At 38.1% G+C, this 23,797-nt stretch overlaps 1 protein-coding gene across 5 annotated transcripts in view; it reads left to right on the top strand.

The window, feature by feature from the left end:
• Positions 1–23,797, top strand: part of LOC137194524 (zinc finger protein GLIS1) — a 62,211-nt gene that overhangs the window by 28,270 nt on the left and 10,144 nt on the right. For all 5 annotated transcript variants that reach the window (XM_067606492.1, XM_067606490.1, XM_067606489.1 and 2 more), the window contains 5 exons: positions 4,857–6,012; positions 13,136–13,297; positions 17,469–17,582; positions 19,837–19,963; positions 21,709–21,862. In XM_067606492.1, coding sequence (XP_067462593.1) covers positions 5,098–6,012; positions 13,136–13,297; positions 17,469–17,582; positions 19,837–19,963; positions 21,709–21,862 — 1,472 coding nt within the window. In that variant the 5' untranslated portion in view covers positions 4,857–5,097. The remainder of the gene's footprint in view (positions 1–4,856; positions 6,013–13,135; positions 13,298–17,468; positions 17,583–19,836; positions 19,964–21,708; positions 21,863–23,797) is intronic.

The raw sequence follows: 23,797 nt of genomic DNA, 5'->3' as shown, positions 1-23,797 counted from the left end.
TCATCTTGGACAGACAGCAACAAAAGAGTGTTTAAGTTTACCGTGTTCCTGGTTCAGTTCTAGTCGAACACCTTTGTTTCCTGTCATCACTTCCTCTCTCCTTGTTTTTCCTGTCTCCCTAAAGGGAAAAACACCATTAAAATTTTAAAAAATTTAAAAAGTTATTCTGAAGAAATTAGTATCTATATCTTTTAACAGCAAAATCCTGCTACCCAATATTTGAGGATATTGGAAACCTTTGTAAACAGTTTGCAGGTTAAAGAGGGAAAAAAGAGATGGTGTTGCATCTGCAAGTTTGAAAAATTACAGATGGTTAAAATTAAAAAGTCAAAACTGCTGCTTAAACCTCCAACTGCACAGCGGCCACCAGAAGAAAACTGTGGGGAATTTTTTAGATTTTAATGTGTGTAACTATAAATGTAAAGCAGGCAGCTGTTGGTGTTGCAATTTCCTCTGGATAAATAAAGGTTAATGACCTGAAAGTAGAGTCAATTCTGATTTATTAGCGCACTCGTAGCCCACAAAATTGGTTTCACAGGATTAAGCTATTTTGAAAATGGAGGCCCAGAGGCACAAATTATTTAGAGAAGTGTAAACTTTCACCCTCCTGCCAACTTTCTCTGTTACTAGGATACCGGTCTCTCATGTCTTTTATAAAAACACAAGCGACAGTTGTGAAAGTAATTACGTAATTCCCATGTTTTCTTTAATGCCCAGCCAGCCACATTTATGAGATTTTGTTCTCCTGCAAACATATTGTCCTAACCTGAAATATATTGCACCTGTGGGTTTTCTTCACACAAAAAATGTACTTGTGTATTTTCTTACGGCACTTTTTTTTTCATTCTCACATGATTTATATAAAAACATAACAAAAAGAAACATCAGGACTACAAATCAGACCTCAGATATCCCTGGAAATGAATAATAACAATTCTAAATGGCTTAGATATGAAATATTTACTACAACTGCACACAGTCTTGCATGCCAAATGCGCTTAATTCCATTCAAAATTCTTTATTAAAACATTTAAAAAGAGAGGTTCTTTCTTGTTTTTATATGATTTATTTCTTAAAATAACACAGGCATTAGAAAAAATAACAGGCTACATTTCTTTCTCTCATTCAATCTTTCAGTGAATAACAAAATGAGTCTGGGAGCAAATACTAATGGCAACTGACATTAAAGCTGCATTAATTTATTCTTGTTGTAAACACAACATTAACATTGAACTTTATAAAGTTGATATGGCAAACATGTTAGCAAACAGTTGACTATTTATACATCCAGTAGACAGGGAGTAACATTATCATTCATCTGGAGTTGTGTTTGAGGCCACCTGGGAAATGTAAGTCCTGAGGGAAACATCTGACTCTTTGAGACTGTGCTCCCAAGAAAAGTGACATAATAGGCCACAATGCCAGTCGCACTTAAACAACATATTGTTACGTTTGAGTGACAGATGCCATCTAGTGGCCGTAGTAATAAGTAAGATCAGATGACGTCTATATAAGTTGACATATTTCCTCATTCAGAGGAGGAGAGGTTGATGGAGGCATTAACCCAACGGTGGACTTTGCAACAGGAGATCGTTGTTGGTTCCCTGTTCCCAACCGTGAGTCGGGACAGTTTTTCAAAAACTTTAACTACAGTCATCTCCTAACCTTAACCCTGTGGCTATTATTGTAGCCATGACAATGAAGGTTGCCTAACTTTAAGGAAGTAGTAACTTTACCCAAATCACATTTCTCTAAATTTAATGAAGTGATCATTTCGACTCAAACCATGTTCTTAAGTGGTTTTTGTCCCTAAAGCTAACAAGAACTTAACCATAGTGTGTTGTCACATCATAAAACTTAATTATTTTTTAACAGTGATTTGTAACGGTTTTTGGAAAGCACAGACAAATAATGATGCTCCACCAATGGAGTAGAAAACGCTCCCATGTGTCTTTCTGGGGTGCATGGTAAAAAAACTTATTTGATTGTTTAATTAAGAGGACTTGTTGGGCTCTTTACTTGCTAAATGATCCACTGTGTTCACCAGCTTGTCTGTCTATTGTTTGGCGTGTACGGTAGTGTAGTGTACAGTGGATGTATCAGAGCTTTTTCACTGAAACAGTGAATTGCGGGCCATAAAAACCAAAACAATGAGCTTAAAGACACTAAAACACTCTGTAGGCCTAAGGGGAACTGCAGTGTCAGGTATTATTTCTTTGCAAGTTTGTCACTATGAGCAAACCCTTTAACATTACACATAGTAATGCACATGTAAGATTGCACATATTGTTGCAGGTTTAGCTGCAGGATTCAGTGTTAATATAGCAGTCTGTATTACTGCCAAACCACTCTGACACCTCTATAACACCACTGAGGATTATTTGGGAAGGATAGTATTACAAAACAGAAGTTTGTCTGTATATTTGCATCCCTCATTTCAATAAAGAGCATTTTCCCATGTTTCAGTTGAACCAAAAAGCACAAAAAAGTTTGTAATTCAAGAACCAAACTGCTTATTGTTGCGACAAGTACACATTTGCTTGTCCTGAAATGCCACAGCTGTGTTTAGCTAACCTCAGCGACTGAGTCTTTAAAAGACACCACATGAGATGAGCCTGCTATTTTATAAAGTTTTCTGGCTCACTTGAGGCTTTGTGGGACACTTTTCTTAGTTTTACTGTCTGACTCTTCTTTCTGGATTAGGACCAAAGTGGTTTGTGAATAGACACTGGTATAAAAAATCCCCTTTTTCTATATATGCTGCTGGATTTCACTCTGCTAGATTTATGAAAGTGTGGATGGTTACATGGAGATCTGGTGTGATGCTAAATAAACAACACCAAGAAATTAGAAAATGGTTTATCAGATTTGTTCTTTGATTTTTATGACTTCTGAAATCCCACAGTCTGACCTCAAAACTCTAATGTGGGTTTTAGCTCTTAAATCCAACAGGTACAAGGTTGCAATTATCATACTTCAAACATACCAAACCACTTCTGCTACACAAGTGTCATTAATCCAGTTCAGCTCGTTGACACACAGACACATTGCGACATCTCTAATTAAGATTCAACCACATTTCCCATGACTGGTCTGCTGCACGACTCCGGTGGGGGGAACTCCAGCAATTTACGGGAAGAATCATAAAATTGTAAACCAGACTATACCAGGAAACTATGGGCATGAACCTACACTTAGCGACTCCTTCGTCAGCTAATATAACTACAGAAGTGAACTTACTCATCATCCTGGCTGTGTCAGTTTCTGGCTCATAAAATGACCGTCCATTGAATCTTTCCTATGACTAATTATATGTGGCAGAGATCCTGTTGTAAATTAGATCATCAATATCTGGCAGATGGCCGAGAGCAGTGGAAATCAAGTCTATTCCAATAAACAGTCAAGGACTATTGCACAGTAGAGCTACTGTATATGCGACACAGGGGTGGGGGTGACTTCTGTTTGGTCCACCATTTTCCAGTCTCCCAGCACTTGAGAGATGTGGTCCATTACTCTTCCTCTCTTAACAAGCATCTGGACCAGGTTCCAGGCAATCGGCTGCCACACAACGCCTGGCTGTTTGCTGCAGGGGTGGCCTTAATGCCTGCAGTAATGAATCAGCCCCCACTGCCACAGCAGCTCAAAGGAAACCAAATATACACTCGCAGCAGCGTCACACTCAGAAATATTTGATTGAAGCCTGCTGACAAGGGGGTCGGACACACTGTTTGTTTGGGTTTTACTTCATCCGAAACCTTCTCCGCTGGTCACCTTGCTCCATTTGTTGTTAATGATTGAACGCAGATTTGCCAATGGCTGGAAATGAGGGAATAACATTCAGAGTGTGACACAGATTCCCCAAAGGTTTTATGTTTCAAGTCTTTGATGGCAAGTTGTCATAGCAGCTGAGTCATAGTATTGCAACATCACAATGAATCCTGAGTCAGTTTAGCCGATATTGTTTCACAACAGTGATGGACTAAGTACTTCAGTACAACTTTTAAGCATTTTTACTTGGGTTTTTTCATCTTAAGCTGCTTTATACCTCAACTCTATTACATTTCAAGCAAAAATATTGTATTTTTTACTCCACTACACTGAGCTGACAGCTACAGTTACTTTACATGTTAAGATTTTACATTAAAAACATTATGATAAGCTTATAAAATACAAAGCTTGTAACATATTAAGCCAGTTTTTTGCATTGTGAACCCTTACAAAAAGCAGTGTCTAGTTGGGGCCCCTATCAAGTTTCAGATGTTTCTATGAGTTGTTAGTAATTCCACTAAAGTGAGATTTTCCTTCTGAAATTCTCAGATGGTTTTAATAACTGGTTGAGGTCCAAATATGCAAAACTCTCAAATATTTAACAATAACAAAAAAATAAATCAGAAAATAAACAATGGAATTTAGTTTTTTTAATTTTTTCCTACTCCATTAATCATCTCACAACCACTCAGATTTATGTTGTGGCTCCTTGCAGGGGTCCAACCCTTAGGGTGGGAACCACTGGAATAAATTACTCAACTGTATATAAAGTACCTCAACCAGCTACAACAGTATGATGCTGCTTACACATTGATGCTTTAGTATTAACAATCTAATAATTTTGTATATAGTAATGTATTAATCCAGGGCCATTACTCTGCAGAAACATGTACTTTTACTTTTGATATGTTAAATACATATTTCTGATAATACTTCAATACTTTTACTGCAGCATGTGAGGATTTTGAATGCAGGATTTTTACATTGTTGTATTGGTACTTTTACTGGTTGTTATGTGATATATTTGTATATGTTGTAATTTTGCCTTTTAAAATGACTCATTTGGGTTTGGTTTCTCTCTGGCGCAGAGCACAAGAGATGACTGACCGGGCAGCACTTTGGAACAAATGACAGAAGATTACACATGTTTGGGTTGAAATGAGAAGATGCCAGCAGCTGCAAATCCATCTAATTTGATTACATTTGAGTACCTAAAGATGCTGTGGACAGTTTTACCTCCAATGGATTCTTAAAGTTGCTCCAACACAATCATCAGCAACGATTTTACTGAAGGAATCTCTTGCTGGAAGTCAGCGAGCGGGGGCCAGGATGTGGCCCCCCGACCTCGGGCCTCCAGACGTCCAGCTGACTCTTCCTGGTTTTGGGAGTGTGTTTGAAGATGTGGAGGACCTTCAGGCGCCACTGTCTTCCAGTGGCTTCTGTCAGTCATCGATCCATTCCAGTGGTTTGGGCATGTGCTGTCTTCCAAGGACTTCCCTGTCCCTGTCCTCTCTGGGGCGAGACCTCACCTCCCTGCTCAGCTGTAAGACGAACGGATCCCACGTTGATAAAACAATGGAGGACTTTGCCACCACAGCACACACGGACCCCAAAAACAACACCCAGAGGTTCAGTTGTTACCCCCAGCCCTCTCTTCCTATATCCTACATGCTCACCAGCTGCGCCACGTCTCCCTCTTTCTGCTCACCGCCATCCTCTCTTTCCTCTTCCTCCTCCTCCTCGTCTTTATTCTTTACCTCTTCCCTGCCTCTTTCTGATGCACTTGGGGCCAACAACAAAACTTCTCAGCAACAACCAAAGCTACTGGAAGAGTATCATTCAATAAAACAAGAACCAGCAGATGATTTCCTGCCCTGTAAGAGGGAACCATTTCAACTTAACAACCAGCAGGGGGAGTGGGGCCATGTGGGCCAGCCCCTCCAAGGCCTCGATGGTCAGGACAGTACCCCTCTTCATTCCCCGAGACTTAATGGACCCACGGGACAGGACGCCACTGGGGACCAGCAAGATCAGCCATGTCATTGGATCGACTGTAGTGCCACTTACAGCAGCCAGGAGGAGCTGGTGAGGCACATCGAGAAGGTGCATATCGACCAGCGCAAAGGAGAGGAGTTTGCCTGTTTCTGGGCTGGCTGTGTGCGGCGCCACAAGCCCTTCAACGCTCGCTACAAGCTGCTGATCCACATGAGGGTCCATTCTGGAGAAAAACCCAATAAATGCATGGTGAGTCAGTCTGCTTTTGTTGACTGGAATTAAAGGATATTGCTGTCAATTTTCTGTATTTTTCTTATTGTCAACAAATCTCATGTGCAAGGCCAAACCAACAATGAACCGATCTTCTTACAAGTACTGTGTGTGTATCCAAAGCAAATATATCTTATTTCACTGTGCTATAGAACTCTGTTGTTGCCCAAAAGCTATTGAAAACATTGACAGTGAGTCAAACCGTTGCACTGGGTGACATGTTCCTTCACCATGAAGAGTTTGGGCACGTTAGTTTGTTTAGAAAATGGTTCCAAAGACTAATAACAGCGATCACATTTTCAGTCTAGACTAGTTCTGTGTAAAGCAGATGCCATTACACATGTGTGGGAACGCGGTTCCTGACTAAACGTGATTGCTGTTATTAGTCTTTGGAGCCATTTTCTAAACAAACTAACGTGCCCAAACGCTTGTGGCGAAGAAACATGTTACCCAGTGCAATGGTGTGACTCATTGATGAGTTTTTAATAGTTTTTGGACAACAACGGAGGTCTACGGTACAGAGGAATGAGATATTTCAGGCTTTGGATACACCCACAATATTTGTGCGTCGATCAATTCATTATTGGTTTTCACATGCAATTAACGTAATTATGTAAGAAAAATGCAGAAAATTTCCAGCTTCATCCTTTAACATTGATTTTTAGCATATTATAATATTATTCGGAGGGGACAGCCCAAACTTGAAAGACCTAAAAACAGTTCACACTCGGGAGCTGCCCAGTAAGACTGGCACCTCAAGAAGAAATGACAGGATCAGTCGTTTATAGAAGTTGTTATACAAGTGCACAAACCAAAATGATATAAATTAACATCCAAGTGACAGAAGTCAAGACTGTGGTAATTATGACGAGCAAAGGAAGAAATGAGGTGACGTTATTATATTGTAGGGAGGAGGTCATGGTGGATGGATGGGTCATCCCCTAACTTTAACCGCAATGAAGGTCCCCCAAGCTTAAGGAAGTAGTAATTTTAACCAAAACCACAGTGTTTCCCAAACCTTAACAAAGTACTTATTTTAACCTAAACCATGATCTTTCCCTAAACCTAACCAGACCTTAACCATAGAGTTGTCAGAACTGTAGTTATTTGTAACGATTCTGGAAAGCACAAACAAATTATGTCTTCCTGCCAATAATTGTCGGCAGGTGCGTCGGATCAGGAAACACTTATATGTGTCATTCTGGAGTGCATGGACCAACATATTTTGTCGTTTAATTTTTGGAGGATTTGCTAGACCGGTACAACCACAGCCTCCTACTGCTGGCCCACTGAGCAGCTGAGTGGGAAAAAACACATCAAAACATTTCCATCACAACTGCAATGAAGTTTTTACTCTTAACAACACATAAATGCTTTGTCGTCAGTGCCCTAAATGTAAAAAAGCAGGTAAAAACTTCTTCCTAAAGCGGTTGTTTACATATAGCAATAATAAGCCACAGAAAGGCTGTACCTAACCCTGCACCTGGTCTAACTCTTACACGCAATTTTCAATGACTCAGAGCTTCCCTGTGGAGTATTTTTGTCCATTAGCCACTTGTAGAGAAATGTTTTGATAAGCAGGTCTCTGTATTGTTTATACCAATATGACATGTTGTACCAGAATGAACGAGGGAACACATGCAATCTGTGAGCAAGTGACACACGTGATACAGGTTTCTGAAAATGGACTGAACTGAAGAAAACTGCAAACTGATGTAAACAACACAGGTTCCAAAGCATTGAAAAAGTCTTCAAATGTTTTAAGAGGTAGGAAATGCACTCTACAATGTAGGAATTCACTAACTACAGTAAGTATACGAGGCAAATGATGAATGTGGATGTGAGAAATGTGTAAATTGCGTCACTTTTTAGTCCTTAAAACTTTAAAGACAGCTGAAAAGATCCGCACACACACCACCGGCTTTCGATAGATCCCACAGTTTAGTTCCCTCATAAAAACTGTATTATAAAATTTCCCTTTTAAATTTCCCTTATGAATTCTTCAGTTTATTGTCTGTTGTTCACAGATGAGATTCTTTTTAATTCAAGAATGACTCATCAGTAAAGAAGGGAGGGTTTTTTTCATTCACTTCCCACTTGTAGATTCACCCAAAATGTGCAAGAATCAAACTTCGCAACACTTGCAACCACTTTCAGTCAATCAAAACATATCTCATCCCTTCCAACGTTATGTTTCCTTCGAATGGGCCATTTAGAGGTTTAACTGAGTTTGAAAGACATTAACATGCTTACAGTACGTCTCGACTTCTTTCAGACTGTGCAGCCGATGATCAAGAGTCTGTAAGACACAGAGATGATCAAACGGTTTCCTCTCCTCACGACAGGTTTCCCTTACTCATGCATGCCAGAGAAGGAAACGTGGCTGTGCTGAATGAATGGAGGATGTGTCTGTACCTCTGCCGCATTCAAGGACCTGCTAATCACCCTGTGGTTATTCTGACAAATGCTATTAATTCATACTTACTAAGTCACATAAGACTTTATCTTCAGCAACGCTACAAGCAAACAAGTCAATCATTCTTGTAGAAAATGTGTTCCCTACTGAGGAAACTCTTTGCCTTTTCTGAACAACTTGTCTCTTGAAATATGTAGTCTGCCTTTAAAGGATGATAGATTATATTACTGTAAAATACAAAATGACAGATTACAACAAAAGAAGCACGTGCATTTTGAAAAACTCAAGACTTTCATCCAAGCTAAAGACAAAACCAGACCACATCAGGTCCGAGGAGAGACTGCGAAGTTTCTGCATTAACCATCACAACAGTGGCCGTTGAACCCCAAAATACTGTCACCCTCCATCACTTCTTGTCATGAGTCATTTTCTGAAACACAACTATTGCAGCTTGAACACGTCTTCCCCATGATGACCTTACGTTTGGTGCCAAATCCCCGTCCCTGAGAGTGAGTAATGCTCTGTAACACTGCTGTCATCAGCCTGATTAATAATTCATTCTGATATTTTCACTCAGGGACACGCTTCCTACTTAAGTGAATTAGTTCATTAAAATGACCTAAACTGTTGCGAGCTTGTAAATACATTACTATGGAGAGTCGCCTGCAAACTGATTAATAAAATTAAACCAACATCAACACACAAAAAAGTATGTCATTAGTCACACTTGGACTAGTTGAATAACATCATTTTCATGAAGCAGTTAAGCCAAAACATGTAAATTAAGTCATTCCTGGTGCAGCAATGGAAAAAGAATATCTCACATGAATGTAGTCAGTGTTTGTAAATGAATTCAACCTTATTTACCAGCTCGTAATGTCAAGCTTCAGATCAGACAGGTGTTATTCAGGCTGTAAACACACGAGTTCCCACAGTGTTTTTAAATCCAGCGTGGTGGAGTCATAGTGTATAATTTACACTATGACTCTGCTGGACTGACATTCATATGTGTATTGATTTAAAGGAAAAGTCTGTATTTTTCTTTCTGTCAGCAGTTCTCATGAAAAGACCAAAACCAACAATTAATGATCCTACTAATAAGTGTTGTGTTTGTGCATTAAAGTGCTATTATTTTCCAAAAAAAATATATTAAAAACACATCAATGAGCCACACTGGCTCTGGTGACATGTTTCTTCATTATGATGAATGTAATCATATGTACACCGTCCTGCGACTGTAAATATCACTAGAACACTAAATGTGTATTGTTCCGCAGCTGAAAATAGTCCCTAAAAAATGCGCAATTTATTCTTGTGTAACATTTGCTAAAAACTACAGTTCCCAGCTGTTTTAGGAAATTACTAAGTATTTAAAAAAAATGAAGAAAACAATATCTTTGTGACTCATTTGTACAGATTTATATCTTCAGTAGGAATGAGTGGGCTCGGTGCTGAGAGGCACAGACAGGAAGTCGGAAAGTATGACGAGACGGACAAAAACAAAGAAAATATGGGAGTATCGACAGACTAATCCTTCAAGTATGTAGCATAATATGAGGAAAAACATTTTAAAAATATGATTATCAACATTACAAACATGACAAATGATAGTACGCATTTTAAGGATTAACGAAATAAATTTTAGAATCGCAGTAAAAACCGCGTATCTAATCTTTAAACGTCAGACAGGGTGAAGATAATGTACAGTTTCCTTGAGTTCATCCGAATTTCCCCATCACATGTAAGAAATAAAGGAAACATTATTCTTCCAGTAGCAGAGGCTTTAAAAAGAGACGCTGTACATGCTGTCATGTTGAGGAAATCAACTACACAAACCATAATAACTGAGAGCTTAAATAGGGCTGTGCTCAAATTTCTACTCTGTCAAAGATTTTTGAAATATGTTTCTAGTTAGGAGCCATATATACAGAGTATGTGCAGAGACATGGCTTCATTTGTTTGATTGTTTTTTTTTTTTTTTCTTTAAAATAGCTTTTTAACTACAGTAGCCCCAGGGTGAATTATAGTGGACAACCCCGAATGTGTATGATGTGTTTCTTCTTTTCAAACAAACTGATGTATTTCCTCACAGCTCAGTCGAAGTTAACCTGCAAAGTGATTGAGTTAAATCTGATATTCAGTGTTTTATTCCCTCAGCTGACTTCCTGCTGACTTGTAGATGTGTATTTTTATGCGATTAAGCGTCTCAGTCTGTATTTTTAAGAGTTGCTTTTAACTCCTTGATTTTGTGTCGCAGTGATTTCAAGCCTTGGATTAATTAATCTCCATGATGTAGTGTTTTTTTATGTACAGGCTTATTAAACTAAATGAGGTGACTGAAATTTACTGACTCATTAGCGAGACCTAATAAAAACGCTGGAATGAATGTTAGGTAGACAAACTGTTTCCATATTTATGTCTGGATTCGTTTAGAAAGGATCAAACACACTTTAGTTTTGAGGATAAGAATCAGACCAGAATCACATTAGAAGACTCTGATCCAAAGACAGCTGTAATCCTTTTAAAAAACATTAAAAATTTTCTTTTCATATCTCTAAAATATATAAGGAAATAAACTTCTTTTCATGTCATGTTATCCTTAAAAAAACACAAAGACTCTGCCTGCATTTTTATGTCTTTATTATTCACTTTGTGAATAGAAGACACTGGTTTTTAGACAATAGATCTATGAATGAAAACAAATTTTAAGACTTTGTTTTCCAAATCTAAACGTTTTGAAGTCACCAGCACATAAAGTGAGCCCAGATAGTTTTGATTATGGCAAAATGTTCAAAAATCTCTCCTGATGATTATCTAAACGTTCTCTGTCTCCCTGTCAGGGCTGCAGGAGGTTTAAAACAAACATGAGAACATGAGAAATATTTTCATTTAAACTGTGACTTTAAGGTCAGAAAGGACAACATTGCTAATTTTATATATGTGATATTTGAGATTGAATGTGACACAGTTTCTGTAAGGTTATAAAAGGTTTAGTTTACGGCCTGCAGTGTGTAGCGTAGCTGCTGACTCTGATGTTTGCTTCTTGTCTGGCTGCGGTCCAACAGAAACGCTTTTACCAGAACCTACCACAGCCGAGTGTGTGTGTGTGTGTGTGTATGTGTGTGGTTTTGTGTGTGTGTGTGGTTTTGTCCCAATTTGCTATTTGGGAAAAGGCCATTACCTGATGTTTATGATTCAATAACCTAAAATGTCTGAATTCAAATTGTGATATATTACCTCCTCACGATATATTTCTGTTGGATCAGTCTTCAACATCACTCATCTCTAATGTGAAAATGATTTTATTATATGTTAGTTGCAGCTCAACCCTGTAAATGTTCAGATGGAATCGTTTTGGGTTTTTTTTCCCTAAAGATTTGTATTCTAGGATAAAAGTTCTGATATTTTAATTCCCTCTGACCAACAGAGGTGAGATAAAACTGGGATGTACGGTATATCCACAGTTAATTACTATACTCTATAAACATATTTATTTGATAGAATTGTTTAAAAATCCAATGAAATTCAAAATGCCTGGTTCAGTTATTTGAGTTCATTTGTATAGCGCAGTATCATACAAAAGTTTAAAAAAAAGTGTTTTACAGAGTGTGAACAGTAGAAAATAAGTTAAAGCATAAATAAAAACACACACACTAATTGCACTGTCATCGTTTTATACAAAATGTGCATCAAAGATTTACTGCTTGTTAGTGCTTGTTGACATGTTCGTGTCAGAATCCTTTTTCAAGACGTTTTCACTAATGCATCATGTACTCATGGGTGTAGTATCTAAAAGTTTTATTTGAAAAACGTGACTGAAGATATCACAGCAAAACCAGCCAGCCTCTCTTCCGACATCTAGGGAGCATTTCATGCCTTTATTAGACGGAGAGATGAAACGAAGGAGAGAGAGGTGCAACAAAGATCTCCAGTCTGGCTTTGAATCAGGGATGTTGTGGTTCATTGTCGGCATCTCGACCTCTAAGCTACGGCAGCTTTCTCCCAGCTGCTCTTCATCATGTCATAATAATGAACATAATTCTCCCCTCAAAATTTCGTTGAGTAAGACACTGAATCCCAAACTGCTCTCGTTGTGTGTACATGTACAATACAAGCTGCTGTGGACAAAAGTGTGTGTGAAACAACGCGTTAAGTCAGGATTGCTTAAACAGGCCTGAACTTGGGGGCAGCTGAAAGAAGCTGTAACCTTTTAAAGTTGATATGACGACGCTGTTAGCAAACAGTTGGCTATTTACACATCCAGTGGGTATGGAGCAACATTAGCATGTATTAGGAGTACTCCTTTTAGCTCTGGTTAGGTTTATACTTACTCCCAAGGGAAATATCTGCCTCTTTAGCTGCTAAATATGGGCCATAAAACCAAAACAATGAGCTGAAAGACACTAAAACGCTCCATACAGCTGAAGGAAACTGCAGAGTCAGATGATAATTTACTACATTCATCGTACGTTCATCACTCTCACATTACACACACTCATTTGATTTGTTGTCAGTCTAAAAATATTGATTACAGCAGCCTTAAGTCAGGAACCAACATCTTGATTCACATGGAAATATTTCAAATGACAACATAAACTTAAAACGTCACTTTTATTGAGGAAAATATTTTTCTCGAATGATGTACATGTCATGTTGTAGTGAAACTGTTTATATTTTCCTTGACAGTTTGAGGGCTGCTCCAAGGCGTTCTCACGTCTGGAGAACCTGAAGATCCACTTGAGGAGCCACACAGGAGAGAAACCGTACATCTGCCAGCATCCCGGCTGCCTCAAGGCCTTCAGCAACTCCAGCGACCGAGCCAAACACCAGCGCACGCACCTGGACACGGTCAGTGTCTGAAAGGCTGCACTTTACATTTAAAAAGCACCTTATTCAAGCACAAATTCATATACTGTATGTATTTAGAGGAACCAGTGACACAGCGTTTTCTATCAGTTATATTATTATTAGTCAGAGTGAAAAGAAATGAAACAGAAGCTACCGTTAAGCCCCTTTCAGACATGAACCTTGTTATGTAAACATCATGGCAATTTTACATGTCAGTTTTTACATGCATGTCTGAATAAACCCCCAGTTTTTATGTAGCAGTCACAATGGCATTTTATGTCGAAGACTGAACCCAGTAAATTTCTTAAACTGTCAGATTTAGGCAAAATTGACAGCAGCACACAGTAAAACATGCACACAGAGAGATTAAATACACATATTGTCCAACTGTAATAAATATATCACTTGGTTGATATATCCTGTGCACAAGAAAGCCAATTTTAAGTGTAGGGTCATCAAAAAAAAAGTAGTTTGGAGAAAAAAGTCCATAAAAATTTTGTTCATCCCAATCACGTGAATGAATGAATATCATGATCCAAGTGCTTTACATACATCATGTGAGAGAATAGGAAAGAAATGAGTCCCAAAACAGTAACATCTTTTTATACAACACTTTTGTGCTGCTGGAGATAATAAAACAGGCAGCTGAATTTACTCTCTAATAACACTACATGATGAAACTGATGGAATATTTATCAGAGGATTCAGAGAGGCCGGAGGCGAGCATCCCTCGTGCTCTTAATGGTCATAAATTAAGGCTTCCGCAGTAAAATAAGTTATGAAATCCTGCGCTGATGCAGCCTGTGAGAGAACAGAAAACAGTTTTCTCCCTTGAAATACAAACTTTTTAATTTGCGGCCACTTTCTCTCTCTCTCTCTCTCTCACTCTCTCTCTCTCTCTCTCTGTGTCTCTCTTTTCTCTCGGGCAGCAGTTGCCAAATATTGCACCAGCATTGTGGAGCTCTCCGTAGAGGTCCTGTCATGTTTGAATAAAGCTGTAAGGAACGTTAATGTAAAAGGCACACATGAAGCCAGCAATGTTACGTAATGTTAAAGACACACATGAAGCCAGCGATGTTACGTAATGTAAAAGACACACACGAAGCCAGCAATGTTACGTATTCGACATCTGAAAAGGGTTGCAGAGTATGAAACCTCGCCTATAGGACTTCTTTATGATATATAATATTTGTTCAGTAATAAAGGGAATGTTCTGTGCACTTAACACACATAAAACAAAGTGCCACTGCTCCCCTCGTTCCTCCTCTCTCCACATAGTTTCCTCATATACAGATTGAACATTCTTTAGGATTGTGAAACTGCATACCTGCTGTGGATTTATTCTGTAAACCACAGTTATTTTTACTCCTGCTGAAAAGCAATGAGGATTTAGCGGTAATCCAGCAAATCAGATCTCTTATTACATGGATGAGATGGAGCTGTACGTTGCACTGCAGTGTTATTACAACAAGAGAAGAAGGTTATTTTCTCCTTTTTGTGGTTTCACGCTGCCTAATGGCGGCTTCGCGTGTTGCGTCACAAATCAAGAATCAGACACATCTGGCGCCATCACGGAGGCCCAGCAGAGGATTGTCTGAATGTAAATAATTGCTGAATATAACATTGCAACCATCCAAGAAAGGGCTGGTGTCAGTACAAGTATTTAAAGATTTACCAAATATCTCGTATTGTCTTACTAATGTCATAAGTCATAGTGTGTAAAGGGAGATTTGTTTACAAAATGAGGACACACTGAAATATCTAAAATTTCCAGCTCACATGACCCGAAAAAAGTAGCTTGTTTTAGGGTTTTTGAACAAGTACTAACAGCTACTTTATGCCAGTTTCTATTAGATTTGTTACCTGGTGTTCACTTTACCTAGATGTGTGTACAAAAAGACAATAATTTACACAAAATTGTAATAATTTACACACAAAAACAGCAAATGAAACACTGACTTTTGTTGTTTTTTTGTTCAGAACTGTGGCTGTTTGACACTTTTTTAAAAAAAAGTTTATTATTTAGTCATTTCATTATTGCGTTTACATCAGGTTTATGACAATATATTGATACCTTCCTTGGAAGGCAAAGAGAATTAACATAAAACATTTAAACGAGAAGCAACATGTTCCAAAAAGAAAACATCAGAAGAAGACATCAGTGACTCAATAAATAAATTAAATTACAGTGATAAAATGATAATAATAACAAAGACAAAACTAACAAATTGAGAAATCTGAGTAAAGAAAAAATACATAAAATCAATATATTTATAGAAAAAACTAAAGTTGAACACAGTCACATAATATAATCAATTTGAAATAATCAGCAGCCAGCTACATAAAATTCAATAAATAATACATTTCACCTATTAATATTATGTTCACAATGACAAACTCATGTTTATATAGTCTGTCATTCTTGGCTCTCTAAGGATCCCATATTTGATCAAATTTAAAAGGTTTGTTTCTCAATGCTGTAGAGAAAACTTCATTAGGGATCAAACATATTACGTATTTTGAGGCCGTTGGGCAATTGATGGAGTTTTATCCATTATTCACGATTGCAAAATAAACCTACGGGGCACTTAATAACAACATTTGTAAGAGAAGTGTATGCACAAAAAAAAAAACATCTTGAATTGCAACATCACACAGAAAAAGCTTTGTTTAGCCCTGAGGCTTTATATATATATTTAATATTGTCATGATTTTGATACACATTAATTGCGTGTTTGACGTGTTTATACTATTAATGTAGCGTGCCCGACTTTAGGAATTGGCTTAACAACATGCGGTTACTCCAAAATTCGGGTATGATTCAGACAGTGGAGTTTAGACATAATGTATTCGCCTCGAAGGGAATATTGTTCAGAAACAGTTTCGTAAGAGAAAGATATTGCCCAATATTTGCCAGCATGTAAGCACCGTAGAGAATCACTTGTCTGATGCAAGATCTACTTTAGAGTAATTACATGTCCTAAAATATTCGGCTAAATATTATCTTTAAATCTGCTTCATTAATGTTACATTTATGCAGTCCATTATTTTGAGTTGTCCCAAAACCTACAAGATTTAAATAAAGACTGTATATGTGAGGTTTTCATGAAAACTTAATTCGCTCCATGTGGTTAAACACTGAGTAACTGAAAAGGAAAAACACCCATAAGGAATTAGATTCATGGAAATGAATAGATTTACTCACCTAAACTTACAATTTTGTGAAATACAGGCGATATCACCTCATCATATTCAAGAATAGAAATTTACGTTTGAGTAAAATTGTGAAAAAAATGCCTAAATGTATCATTTTGGACTGAATCTATTCGACTGCAGCCTTATTTACCTGGTGAAGAACAATGTTTACCTTTTGCTTTAATCTATGCAGAATAATAATTTGCCATGAAAGTTTATTTATTCTGAAACAGGTATTCTTTAATTTATACAGACTGCATATAACTGATTCACAGTTTACCTTATAAATACAGTGATTTATGGCTGAACAGGTGAGCTGTTCCTCTTCTCTCTCCTCCTCTCTTTAATCCTGCAGATGAAAGGTAAATATACTCCATTCACAGCTGAGGAGCACATTATGTAAAATGTTGACATGATCTTCGCGTCCTTCCTTACACTGTTAGTGCAGTTGTCACGCTAAATAACCACATTTACAACATGTACCCTAAATGTTTGGGTCTATAATACACAAGACTACTGTACACAGTTTTACACCTGTAAACCAGCTGGATGTGACTCACCTGAACTTGAACTACCTTTTGTAAACACAATTATATTGAGGCCTGATTTACAGAGAACTGAAGTTGTGCGAAATGAGGATGATTATCTGAAGTGTATCTTTTATTATTTGTATACAATAGAGGGTTCAGTCTGTATTTTTTTGAGCCATCATGCTAAAAATAACTAAAACACTCTTAAACAAATGTTAATATGTTGTGTATTTCTGGGCCTATTTTGTGTTTCAGTGGCATGTTTTCCTTTCCTTGTCAAGCTTGTTTTGTAGCAGCTAAAATAAGGCTTGATATCAGAAAACATTTCAGCAATCTTACGGTAAACATCTGGTTTTTGGCCTCTCAGATACAGCAGTGTACAACAAGTGACCCTTCATACAGAACCACAATTTATTCTTTCCTCTCTTGTTGTGGTTCATTCACAGAAGCCGTACGCCTGTCAGATCCCAGGATGCACCAAGCGCTACACGGACCCCAGCTCGTTACGAAAGCACGTCAAAGCTCATTCAGCCAAAGGCCTTCAGGAGAGGGAGGTCAAGGTACCAGCAGCAATTATATTTCTGTATTGTGGACATTTATCTGAGAGCAGAATATGACTCCTTTTCTGATCACAAACCTTAGAAACAAACATCTTTAATAAAACCTTCCTGTGTGTCTCTATAATTAGATTAGATTAGATTAAATTAGATTAGATGTGGTGGAAAAGCAACATGTAGTAGTGGGGTTTAGAAAATCAGGGTACAAATAAAAATATAGCAAAAGTAGCAAATGTTATTTCCTTTTTTAAAAAAGTAATTATGATTACATTTATTTTTGGGCTTTTTTTTTGCATTTATTAGACAGGAGACAGTGGAGAATGGCACATAACAAAGGTATCCAGCCAGACTACATGCTATTACAATGCCTTTAATCCCTCCGCCCCATAAATTATATTTTAATATATAGTATTTGTAAATTTCTTTAATTTTGGATATTCTTGTGATTTTGAACTCTTGAACTCTGGTGCAGAACATTTTGTGTAAAATCTGCACTGTCATTTGTTTTTGTAAGGTTATAAGATCCACTTAATTCATCAATTTAGTTTTGTAAATTATTTAATTAATAAATTTAATTACTGGTTCACACTAAATTTGACAGCAGTTGTTTGTTTTGATACTGGTCTTGGTTTTATTGCAGAGTTTTAGTGTCACAGGATGGTGCAACTTGACTTTGCTGCCCTCACAAGAATAACATGCAACATAAAACACAGAGCTGGTGTGTTTGTAATTTAAGTCAGATTCAGTGATAATTATCCTCAACTTCAGTGTCAAACATTTGATGTCAGCTTTCAAAAAATATCTTTATCTGAATTAAATCAGAGTGACACTCCCCAAAGTCTGTTATATTAAATGCAAATGTATGAATAACACATTGGAAGAATATAGCAGAAGCAGCAGCAAGACTTACTGACAGATGGAAGGGTAGAAGTGTATTTGGTATTGCTGGTTTAGTTTGAGGTTTTCTGGGAGAAAACAAAACACAGTAGTTTGTGAGAGCTAGATGAAAAAGGAACGTGATCCCGGCTGTGTTGAGAATGAGTCAGGACTAATCAAGAGAGGGAGCGAGAATGAAGGGGAAATGACAGATTCTTCCATAGCAGCAGTAAAATTATATTAAAAATCATATTAAGTCTTAAGTTACATAAAATGACTTTTACCCCCCAAAACTGTTTCCGCAGAATGAAATAGTTTTTGAGTTTCGTAGAATTTTTTCAACAGGGGGTTTCTCAGAGGTCAGTGGTTGTTGGTATCACTCAGTCTTTGCATGATGAACCCGTGTTTCGGAGAAAAAGCAGAGCAGGAGCAGCAGGAAGGAGAAAGAGTAAGTTTATGATTCAGTAGGATGAAATACAACTAAACAAAGTATTACACACACTCCCTGGAAGTCAGAATAGGGAACCTATTGTTCAGTTTTATCTGGGCCTTGTTTGTTTTCTATGGACCATGAGTGACACTGGGGCTTTGTGTGTATTCCCATGCCTTGTTTGGTTTAAACAGAACCACGTGTGCTCTTAAATTGTGACACGGCTAACACGCCGTGCGCTGCAGTAAACCCTGTGAGGCTAAATAAGGACTTTGAAATATTAAATATTAAACATGCACTTCATAAACTCCTTATGGCCATATATTTCTTTGAGCTGGTGTGTCACAGCTAAGTATGAATCTTCATAAACACCGGTTTGGGCGAACATTTTTCGCTGATTATTCATACCACTTTTGTGGTTCCTGGGTGTCCTTCGCAAGTTTCTTCTGAGTCCTGGAGCTGTCGATAAATTGTTTTGGAAAGTCCTAAGGGATACTCTGTTAACGCTGGATAATAAAGTAAATTGTCTTGCCTTAACTTTGTTAGACCATTTTGGAATAATATTGCCTAACAAGATTTCTGGATTTTGTACCTCAAGAAGCTGGATCGCGAGACGAAACAAGAACCAGGCATCTGGTGCAAGCATCATTTCTTTGAAAAATGAACAGTAGAAAACCGCCTGCGGAAAACTCACTGTGTTTTCAATTGATCTACTGTATATAATCAAAAGAGAAGTAAATCTATTTAAAATTTAGCTCCACGGGAGTTGCATTGCCCAACAGCAAAAAAACAATTGGAAGACAACTAAGCTGCAGCTTTAACTTAATTACTCTCATCCCTACACGCAGACAGGCATCTGCACATGCTCGCCAACGTGAAAACATAATACAGACTGTACCATATGACACTTTCTTCATTGACATGAACATCAGTATTTTTCCTTTTTGACAGGTTCAAGTACACTCCATGCTGGAATCGGACATTTTAAGTGATTGCCTGGCGAGGCAGCATCTTCACAGCTCTGCCGCCTCCCACCAAGGAAACAGCTCACCTTTACCAAGCATAGATGACTTCACAGGTATGCACAGATGAAACGGTAGCAAAAGCAGTGGAAATCTGTGTTAAGCCTCCTGGATATGAGTAAAAACAAAGAAAAGGGTAATTGCCCAAACACCTGGGCTGTTAAGCTGTCTCTTTCATTTTCTCCCATGGCCTCATTTGCTCATTTTCCTCTCCCTCCTTTCCCATTCCTTCGATGATAACTCATCACACTAGTGTTTACCTTGTCCAATTACCGGGCACTGACTGCGGGCAAGTTGGCCCTCTCCCCGCCCGTCCTTCAGCTTCTCCAAACCGGTTTTCCAGCCAAGCTCTTTTTCTTTCCCTTTCAATGGCTGAACCAGGATCAAGAAACTGTCAGGTACACTGAGGCTCAGTTGGCAAAAGAGAGGAGAGAGTGTCCAGGAGAGCTGTCCATGTCTATTACTTCAGACTACTTGCAGTTTTACCCCGAAGACTTTGAGGGAAAAGCCTCAAACGGCACACTACAAGCTATGTTTATTCAGGGTGAAACAAGCATGTCAGTGTTTAATTTTGAAAATGTCCCAAGAGGACTTTCTCCTTATCAGAAATGGGCAAATGTTATAGCCTGAAACCTACTTTATGATTTGTCTATGTACAGTTCTTTATATATGCTGAATATATGGTGACATATGCTATCATCATCAGCTGCCCTTAAAGTCAAAGCCAAGTGTTGAAAGCCCTCCTGATGGCATGCATGTACAGTATATGTGTTACAGCTTTTAATGAATACACCACCAAAAAACTGTTTTCACCATCAAACACTCACCTCCTGTTGGCTTGAAAGTAGCTCTGAAAAGTTAATAGTTTGCTCTTTTGCAGAGAACAGCAGCTGCAGTTTGCTTGGATTCTAACTGCTACAATCGCTTTCAGCATCGACCCAGTTTCACAGTGAAATAAATGAACAAAATGTCCATAGAAACCTTTCAAGCCACCCCAGCAGCTTTATGTAATCCTCCTTTGTGAAGTTGTGTGCTCAAATTTTGCCAAAATGTGCTGAAATACATTTATATTGAATATAGCTTCTTGCTAGGGCAGTTAGCCGGTTAGCCATTAGCTTTGTTGAAACACATTTATGTTTGCCGTAGTACTTAAACAATTAGTTGGTTAATCAATTGGTTGATCAACTGAAAATTAATTGACACATTGCAATAATTAATGATAAATGGTTATTTATAAAAATTGATAAACGTTTGACTGGTTCTGGATCAGATTTGAGGATTTGCTGTTTTCTGAAGGTTTTGGACTGTTGGTCAGACAATACAAGCAATTCAAAGAGGTCAGTTTTCACTATTTCTGCCATTTCATAGAGGAATGATCAATTAGTTACTCAAAATATTGACAGGTAAATTGGTAATATATATAATAATTAGGTTGCCCTACTTATGTTGGTTGAAGACGACAAACATAGACAGCTAACCATGTTTGCAAAAAACTGAAGCTGTGTAATTTGATGAAAACATGAGTGTTTGGAGCAAACTGATCATAAAGACAGACAGTGAAGAAGTGGATTATGCTGCAGTAGCAGTTTCAAATGTTTCTATGGACATTCATCATACTTTTTTCTGAAACTGGAGCACTGTAGGAATCCATTAACTATTGTAAATCGGTTACTATTGTAACCAAAGCTCCACAAAGGAACCAGTAACAAATTTTTCAGCGCTATTTGTCAAACCTAGAGGTGTTGGTGGATACTCAAAACACAGTAGAGTAATCATTTGATATATTGTGTGTCTCTTTCAGGTGTGTACTCAAACAGCAGCACCGTCCATAACAGGGGGAGTTCGGAGTTTCTGCCTCCATCATCAGACACCTGCTCCAGGTATCAAGGCCTCGAGGGAAACTTAAACGCCAACAGCCCATCTTCATTAACAAGCCCAGGGAGCATGAGAGAAGAGTGAGTGCCAGGTCGATGTTTCTTGTCTGAAAAGCCATTTATTTTTTCACTCAAATTTACACAGATAAAAGTGTCTGAAAACTTCTTTAGTAAGACTCTGCAGTTACACACATTTACTCCTTGAAACTGACCACAACAGCTGCAGTTTTTATCTATTAGACATTCAGTGTCTTGCTTGCCTTGGTCAAGGGCAGCTTAACTGTGGTTATAAGAGAGAGAGGCTTTTTTGGGGTGTTTTCCCCATCTAGCATTTCTGTCCCAGGGTTTTGCAATGCAGCTTTTTGGAGCAAAATCACCATTAAATTGTCCTCTAATCATAAGATACATAAGATACAGCCATTGAAATGTCAAAAAATAACTTTCATACTAGACGTAAATTGCTTTTATTTCTTGGAACACAGAGTATTTTAATTATACTAAATGATGTACCCAGAGGCAAACTTAAGGGGTCAGTTTATCCAATTTTTTTAAAATAACATTTTCCCCATTTACCCCTGGCGGTGTCTGGCAACGTTTTGAGTTATCTGTTGCTGGGTCTTCTACTGCCAACCCAATACAAAGGAGCTGAATGGGATTTCATTTGCATTTGGCAGTTTTCATTCAGAGCTATTTTTACTAAAGATAAAAATAGTGAAAACTGACCACAGTTTTCTGCTCCTCTGCATGTGAAATCAGTAACTTCACATCTCTTGGGGCATTTTTGGGGTGTTCTACCAAATCTTTTCTTGTATGCCTTGATTGTATTCATTCATTTTATGCTGTTATGAGGTCAGATGTCTACAGTATGTTAAACATAGTCAAAGTTTCAAAACTTAAGGTGAACACATGTAGAAATGCTCCCTGCAAGTCAAAAGTCAGGGCTTCAACCTGAGCTAAACGCTTTGTTGGTGACAGTTTTTTCTACCTTGCCGATGACCTGACGGTGGCTCATCACGCATACCCATAAACGGCTGTCTGTTCCGTAGCCTTGCTTGTTGTTGCTGGTTTCCATGTGTTGTTTGCGTTGTCCTCTCTCATCTTTTGGATCGGATTTTGGCTTGAACGTGTACAGATGTATTTGAGAAGTTGACAGTAAACAAACAAGAAAAAGTTGTGAAATTCTACTACAATAGTTTGTTTCATGGTTTGTTGACATAGCCTCTGCAGCCAACAGATGTCTGCCAAGGGGCAGCTTCAGAAAGCTAACCAATCAGAACAGAGTGGGCTCATTGGATGGGGCGCCTTAAAGAGAAAGGAGCTAAAACGGCCTGTTTCAGACAGAGGCTGAACTGAGAGGATGTGTAAAAGGTCCATGCAAGATAAATAAGGAGTTTTTTAAACTGTAAATCATGCAGAGCTATTCCAGTAGAGCCCCAGATTAAAAATAGACTGGGAAATGTGCATGATATGTCCCCTTTAAAGTATTTTTGAACAGCTCTATGTCCCTTCCAGTGTTTTGTCAAACCCTGACATTGTGTTTCAACCTTGAATATGTAAAATTATGGACTCACAACTTTCCATGTGATTCTATATATTTCACAGTTGCTTTGCTTCGCCTGTCTTGTCTGGAAAGCACATGCCCAGAAACAGGGATAGTGATGTGAGCTTATGCATTCTTGAATAAACCAGAGACATTATCACCAGAGATGGAGTTATGGCTTTGTGGTTGCACTGATTGGGTAGTTGGAGGCCACAGAACTTATGTGTACTGTAAACTGAGACAAATTTTGTCTAGGGCGGTATAAAAGTAGAAGTGAGACTAAAAAGATACAGCTGAAAGCCTCCAGGGCAGCAGTTTCTGCAAGGCCTCAAATCATTGGTCATTGAAGGTTTGCCCGTAAACTAAATTTTATTGGCACAACAGTAACAACAAAGGCAGTCTATCTAATAAAAAAGAGTTGATAAGGGCCAAAGTGACATTTTTGTGGTTAAATAAATGACATAAAATCTTCACAT

The sequence above is a fragment of the Thunnus thynnus genome, chromosome 12, assembly GCF_963924715.1.
Source record: "Thunnus thynnus chromosome 12, fThuThy2.1, whole genome shotgun sequence".
Lineage (NCBI taxonomy): Eukaryota > Metazoa > Chordata > Actinopteri > Scombriformes > Scombridae > Thunnus > Thunnus thynnus.
This window is presented reverse-complemented; position numbering and strand designations above follow the sequence as displayed.